The following is a 7,903-nucleotide window of genomic DNA, read 5'->3' on the forward strand; positions in this document are numbered from 1 at the left end:
TAAGATTGATAAATTATTGTGTATTAGTCCTTTGGTTATGGAGAATATATGTACAAAAAATATGAAATTTCCTAATTACCTAAAATCATGACCTATTATATAACTAATTTATGGTTAATAGATTATTTATAAAAGGAAACAAATTATTTATAAAAAGAAACAAGTTAGTGATTAAAAGATAATATGTTAACTTCCTTTATTATATAATGTATTGAAAACTTGCATAATTTTTTTCATAAGAGAAATTTTGTCCAAATAAGGGTGATAGGTTATTCATATATAAAAGTTTGTGTAGATTTAAAATTTTGTTACATAAATGTCTGATACTTTAATGTTAACTTGATGGTATGTTTCCACCATTGAGTTTGATACACGGTTTGAGATTTCTAGTTGAAAAATAAGACGTGAAAAGTTCTTTTTTTTCTAAAAAAAAAAAAAAATCCAAGTCCTCCCTTGCATTTGTGGACATCAAGGCACTGCAAAATGACATAAACTTTCATTCTTGTGATCGTATATAGCATCTTTATCACCATTGCCAGGGTCCATCCTTACGACCATGCTCCACAACGGAAGCGTATAATTGAAATGATCAGAAACTATGGACTACAGCTATGTTAGGTACACGAATTGAAGGTTGAGATATGCACGTTTCTAATCAGAATTCAGTAGCATAATTTATTTGACCAGTTATTATATAATATTGAGTGAGAACAGTGCCCATGTACACTAGCAAAATAGTATTTTTCATGTTTATTTAAAGCCCAGAACTGGAAAATTGTCGGTTATCCATAAGCTGGAACTTACTATATGTTTATAACGGCATCCAGCAAGATCAGATGCGAATATTTCCATAAAAAATTTTTATAAGGAACTTCCACCATTCATAAGATAGGAAATCAGGAGGGAAAACATCCAATATCCAAGTCTTCTTTTTTTTTTTTTTTTTTTTTTTACTAAGAAACTTTGCATCCAAAGCGCAAATCAGAGTAATACAATAATATGGTAAGATTGATAGAAAGTATTCTTGATTTCCGAGAGAGGGGGATGTATTGGGATTTGAATCTGCTGTGGGAATCTAAAGAAAATGCCTGTTTGGCCAACCTACTCCATCAATATTTGCTGGTTCCACTGCAAGTGGTCTCATCACGCAGTACCGGCCAGTCTTTGAACAGGAGGCCATTGTCCCTTGTCTTTGAGTTGCACCGCAACCATTCATATCCATAACAAATCTCCTCCTCTCCATTTCATGCCTTTGGGCTCGCCTCCTTAGATTTTGTCTGTTTACAATAGAGTTCAACTTCTCTGTACTTCTGTTGCAACTTACTGGCACTGGCATGACCTCCAGGCCCATTAGCTTAGCTACCACCCCTGGCTTGCACCATATCACACTCTCTCCTGCTAAAGTTGATGGCAAACATGAGGAAGTCTTTTTCTCTAACTTGGAGTCAAATTCATCTGTGTAACATCTTCCTCTAACTAGTCCTCGGTTGCAACAAATTGATTTCCTACCAGGAGCCAGGTTTCGGAATGAAGATCGATACATAGCATCCTTGCCATCAAGAGAAAACCGGGGATACTGATTTAATGCGTTCCTGGCAGAGCGTAAAATATCAGAATTGTTAACGCAAGACATCCTACGCTGCATTTCACCATATTCTTGAAGCTTCGCTTTTCTGGCAATCTCCTCTTCTAGTTCTAACTGCAGTATCATCTCCTCCAATGTTGGTGGGCTTTCCACTAAAGTAGTGGAGCTGATGAGTGATGAGTCGCCATGGTCAGGAGTGGTCTTGTGCTGGTTGAGCGTTGAGGTTGAAGCATCACCATTGCAGAAGCTTCGGATGCCCCTCCTCATCTTGGAACCCAGAGAGTTCTTGAGGAGGAAGAAGGAGAGGTCTTTCATGGATGGGTGGGTGGTTCATGTAGGGAGAGAGATGGGGTTGGAACTTAATACAAACAAGAATATGGGACGTGAAGGGATTAATGAACAGGAGCGGTGTAGTCGAGTAAATGTTGAGGAGCTGGCTGATGGCCTTAATAGCATTCACATGACAATTCACAAGCGAGGGAGTCTTTTCACAGGTTTTTTCACTTTGGATCTCTGCAAAGTGCAAAGCTCTCATGCAGATTGGTGGTGCAGTGGCCCTCATAACTCGCTTTCAAATTCAGTTGTATCTTTTTTTACACTCCTGGCCAGAGGTGCCCATTAAGTCAAAAATTTCTCTACCTTTCAATTTCCTTCTGCAATTCGTCACCAATAAATGGTAATATATAATTGTTATTAATTTTCTTCCAACATCAGAAACAATATTAGAAAAATTAAATATGGGAAGAAAAATCATTAATACCATGTTTGAGGATGAAAAAAAGAAATAAATTGATAATGATATATTTTGGTGTATGATTTTTTATTTCCATTTAAAATAACATCTTTAAGAGTTTTTTTCTTAAATAATAAAGACCTATTTTGGTGTGTGATTTAAAAATATAATTGTTTTTAAAAATTTATACCATTGGTATGATTGTTGTCCTTTAGAAACATTTTTTTTAAAATAAAATAAATAAATAACTATTTTTTATTTTTATTTTTCATTTAAAAATGAATTTCAAATCAAACGAGATTTTGTATTAAATTTATTAATAAGTTTTATAATTTTAAACTAAAAAATATATATAATAACTATAAAAAAATAATAGGCATGATTAATGCTTTACATTTTTCAATGAGTCTTCTAATTTTTAAAAAATAATTTATAATTAAAAAAATTAATTAACTAATTATGGATCAAATAAAAAATTTCACCATATTACATCCATGATTGAGTCTTAAATGTATACATGTAATAGGAAATTTGACTCATTTATACCTTAAAAAATTAAATTTATTTGTTTTTAAATTCATGTAAAGTATTAGCATTTATTAATTTTAAGTTATTATTATTTATTTTTAATAAAATAAATCAATTATGCTTTTATAAGATGTCAATATCCATATTTTTATAACATTTATAAAAAATATATATATAATTTATAATTTTATTATAATATTATTATTCATATTTTATTTAAAAAATATATTTTTAATTCATTTGTAATTATAAAATTATTTTTATTTTTAATAAACCTTGAATCAAATTTAGTTTATATTATATAAATTGAATTATTATTATTATTATTATTATTTTTACAAAATCAAAATAAATTAGATCAACTTGTCCAACAAGTTTTTGATTTTTAAATTTTTAAAAATAACTTACACTAAAAGATAAAAATAAAATAGAATGAATTGAAATCTCACTTAGAAATTGGATTTTATTTTTGTTGGAATCATTTCAGGCATAGAAATGAATAAAATTGGAATGAGATGTTCATTCTCGTTCCTTATTCCCACGTATCAAACATGACTTAAGTATGTTTAAAATCTCATTCTTCATTTCTCACGTACCAAACACATTATCAATTATGACCTTTAAGTGTATTTGAAAAAACAAGTTTGATAAAAAATTTATTAGAGTGATTTTTTAAAAGTTCATTTTGGAATTAGGCATTGTGATTTAGAATAAATTTAATAAATTTTTTGTTCAATGTTTGGACAAGTAATTAAAAATATGAAAAATACATTGAGAATATAAGTACATGGTATCTTGATAAAGAATAAATTAAAGACAAATGTTCTATATCTTTTAGTATCAAACAAAATTTAGTTCCTTAAGGCAATTTAGAATTCTTTTTTGAGGTTTGTTTTCAAAACTTTGAACATATATAATCTCTTGTTTAATTTGAAGGGTCGAAAAGGATCATGGGCCAAGCAAACCAACTTAGTGTATGCTTGTAAGAATTTGAGTCGATAAACTCACTTACAGCTAATGACATTAACATCAAGAGGTGGTGAGACCAATGTCTAAGTACCATTTTTTCATAAGAGCCTGAAACTCATTATTAATAGAGTCTTACCATTGAGAATTTTGGGTTGCTTCCTTATAGGATGATGGTTCAACTACAACAGAAGAATTAGTAAAAAAACGCTTTGGGTTTGGAGTGGCTAATCTTGGAACTTGTAAGAATAGGATGAGTATTGGTTATAGTAGGTTGTAGGGAGGTTGTAACAATAGGCGAATCAAGAGATTGAGCAGTAACAGATTGTATGTGTGAAGAATTGGGAATATTAGTAGATAAATGAGACTCAGTAGATGTAGAACAAGAAGTGTTAGATGGAAAAGTTAATGGTATAACAAAATACAAAGAAGATAAAGAGGAAGTGGATAATGATGGATATGAGGTAAAAGGAAAATCAAATTCATGGAATATAATATGACGATAGATATGGGATGTGATGGGTCTTTTGTGGGAAAAAAGAGGAAGGGTGTTTGGAGAGCAAACCCTTTGTGTATTTTTTGGACGATTTAGAAGGTAAGGAACAAAGTTACCTTTGAAGAAGAAGAACTGTCATTGCAAAGACTTAAAAATTCTTTTGTATATTTCCTTTGGTCAGAGACGAAACTGTTTATAAAATATGGTCCTTCGACTTTAGTTGATTTTATTGATCGGGTGGGAACCCGTTGAGGGTGTGGGTTGGGCTACTCCTCTGTCCTTGACTTCTAGCTAGGGTGTGGGGGGTGTTTTTTTCCTTGTAATCTTTAAGCCACTGCTTTGGTGGTTTTTAATACAATTATTCTTTACTTATAAAAAAAAAAGTAATATGACGGGAGATACAAATTTGACCAATGTTGATGTGGAGAGAAAAAAAAAACCCTTTATGTTTGGAGCTTAAGCCAAGGCACAATGAGTGGAATACATTTGTACTTTATGGGAATTAAAAGGTTGAATAAAAGGAAAATATGAGGAACCAAAGACACAAATAGTGGAATAAATTGGTAATTTGTGATAAAGGCATTCAAAATGAAATTTGTGAGACAAAATAAATGAAGCGATTAATGAAATACACAAAAAATTTGAAAGCATAAGACCAATATTTGAGAGGCATAGAGGCATGACTAAGGAGGGTAAGACTAACTTCAATTATATGTCTATTTTTATATTTAACTCTAACATTTTGTTCAAGAGTAGAGGGACATAAAAGACGATGAAGAATTCCTAATTGAGAAAATAGATGAGGGATAGGGTGATATTCCCCTCCCTAATCAAATTGAAGAATAAAAATTTTCATGCTAAACTAGGTTTCAACTATTAATTTGAATGGAAGAAAGTATTTAATAGTCTTATGTTTGGAATTTAAAAGGTACATCCAAGAAAAATGGGTGCATTTATCAATGAATAACAAAATGTATTTAGCACCATTCACAGAGTTAATAGGAGAAGGTCCCTAAATATCAAAATGCATTAATTCTAATGGTTTTGTGGCATGAGAAGTAGATGGAACAAAAGGAAGTTTATGGCTCTTAGCAAATTGACATGAAACAGGTAGGTAAAGAACATGAACTAAGAACTTTATTTATAACTAATAAAGTAAGGTGACCTAATCTATTATGCCACAACAATGCATTATTATTGGAAGGAAAGGATACATAAGAAGAGAAGTAGGATACAATAGAATTGATAGTGCTGTTATTGGAATGATCTTGTGGAAACTTGTAAAGACGACAATCAGTGAGTCCTTGAAGAAGAACTTTCTTCGAAAATATGTCCTTCACCACAAAAAATGATGGATGAAACACTAGAAAGACATTATTGTCAACATAAAATTTTTGAACACTGATTAAGTCGATAGCAAGTAAGGGAACATGAAAGACATTGTTAAGTTGAAAGGAATAAGAGTTAGATTTTAAGGAAAGTACCCTTTCCAATAATGACTTTTTCTGGTCCAACAAATGGAGTTGAGTGTTGTAGATTCACAATTTCAGGAGTTAGATGATGTATAGCTTCCTTAAGGCAAGTACCATGCAACATCACCAAGTACCAATGGAGTAGCAAAATTGGTGGAATAAGTAGTAGGATTAGACAAAGTAGGTTGGTAACTATGATTAAATTGGTGGTAGCAAGTGAGTGCAATGTGACCTAGTTTACCATATACCTAACATTTTGGTTTGTTCATTGAATTTCCACTGGAGTTTTAAAAGTTTGGTCTTGACATCCCTTTTCCACCATAATGTCCACTTTAATTGCAGAAATTGAAATTAGGAGGACTTTTGCCACCACGACCATGCCCAAAGTTGCCAAAATTGTTAATTGTGGATTGATTAGAGTTTGATAGGCGAATGAAATTTCCTCGAGGGTTCTATTGAGGTTGTTTTTTATTCTTTTTGTTGAAGTTGTTTTGAACATTCACTATGTTTGCCTAAATTAGAGAATACTCCTCTGTTGAAGTTTGTTGCTCTAGTTGACTTTCATAAGTCAATAGAAGGTTATTGATTTCATCAAGGTTAGGCACATTTGTGTGAGAAGTGATAAAAACAACAAAAGAATTGTATTCATGCCTTAAACCTTTAAGAATGCACAAAGATTTGATCATGTTTAGTAATAGATTCCCCAATTGCAAAGAGATTATCAACAATTTTCTTAATGTTGAGTAGATGCTTAGACATTGACTATCCACCCTCTTTAGTAGTTTGAAGTTGCAATCGTAATTCCATGACTTTTGCTTTTGAAGCAGCAAAAAAGCTTTGTTCAAGTGAAATCCAGATGTCATAAGTAAATGTTTACTTATGATGATTTGAGTCATTACATTTTTAGTGAGAGATGAGTAAATCCAACTCATAAGCAAACTGTTCTGACACCTTGAAAGAACAAATTCCGGATTTGTTGTAATGTAGTCTTCACTCATTAGAGATGGACATAGATGAGGATCACCAATGAGGAATTCAAGGCTATTTGCAATAATGACATTGAGCAATTGTGTTTTTCATAGAAGATAATTTGATTTATTGAATTGTATAGTTAGGGCTTGGTTTAATGATAGAAGTGGTAGGGCATGGTAATTTTGAAAAATTGATGTGATGCTCCTGTCGAGGCTGAGGACGAAGTTGTTGCCACCATTGTTGAGAAGGTGAAGGTTTCTGTAGAGGACATGGTTGATTGTTGAAACTCTAGCACCATGTAAGAATAAGGGAACAAAGTGATTACAAAGGTGAAAATGGTTTTTATTATTTTTACCTTTCGAAAAATGGTTCTTTATATTTGGATAACAGCACACTGACTTGTGTAACTATGTTACAAAATTTGTAACAAAAGTTTCCCAATAATCAAGGGCTTTGTCCAAGGTTTTTTAAAATGTTGCCAAACATGGCCTAAACTCTGGGGTCGGAGAGGACTGTGGGCCAGTCTAGGGCAGGCTACTAGCCCAGTTCATCCCTGATCGGCCCATAAATCAAGGGCAGACCAGGCCCAAGAGGTAGTTCTGGACTCTACCAGCTGAGGTTGATGAGTGGGAACATCTGGAGACAGTTGACTTGACAATCCCGTTACAAGTGGCTTACACTCATCCTCCTATAATGCCTAGCGTAAACCTGGAGGGCTTGAGTACAGCCCATTGGGCCAAATGTAGTCCAGAGTAAAACTTTGATCCATTTGAACCAAGCAAGGGACTTGCCAAGAAACTTCCCAAATGGACTAACCTTTGTACTTTTCAAATGGTCATGAAATGCAATTATTTGTCCTCAGTGACAAAATTGTTTTTTTTTTTTTTCTTTTCATTTTTTCAAAATTTATTTACAATGTAAAAAATTTTAAAATATTTTTTAGCTTAACATATTTTAAAAAATAATAAAAAAACGTATTTTAAAAAGGTAACCAATTTTAATACAAATTTAAAAAAATTATTGTCTATCACAAGTTTACCAAATAGGTTTTTAAGTTAGAAAAAATCGTTTTCACATTTTCCAAACAAACCCTAAGCATCTTGTTTGATTTTGTAATTTAATTGGATGAAAAGTGGAAGTCTGCATTTCTT

General features: G+C 32.1%; 1 protein-coding gene across 1 annotated transcript; it reads right to left on the reverse strand.

The window, feature by feature from the left end:
• Positions 1-879: 879 nt before the first annotated feature.
• LOC117916639 lies at positions 880-1,960 on the reverse strand. Its single transcript, XM_034832769.1, has one exon. It carries the CDS (start codon positions 1,898-1,900, stop codon positions 1,076-1,078), a length of 825 nt encoding a protein of 274 aa, XP_034688660.1. The 5' UTR covers positions 1,901-1,960; the 3' UTR covers positions 880-1,075.
• Between the last annotated feature and the right edge of the window lie 5,943 nt (positions 1,961-7,903).

This window comes from Vitis riparia, chromosome 6, assembly GCF_004353265.1.
Source record: "Vitis riparia cultivar Riparia Gloire de Montpellier isolate 1030 chromosome 6, EGFV_Vit.rip_1.0, whole genome shotgun sequence".
In the NCBI taxonomy this organism is placed as follows: Eukaryota; Viridiplantae; Streptophyta; class Magnoliopsida; order Vitales; family Vitaceae; genus Vitis; species Vitis riparia.

What these genes read in the sequence shown, in the direction of transcription:
- LOC117916639 (XM_034832769.1), bottom strand. Translation starts at nt 1,900, where the DNA reads ATGAAAGACCTCTCCTTCTTCCTCCTCAAGAACTCTCTGGGTTCCAAG.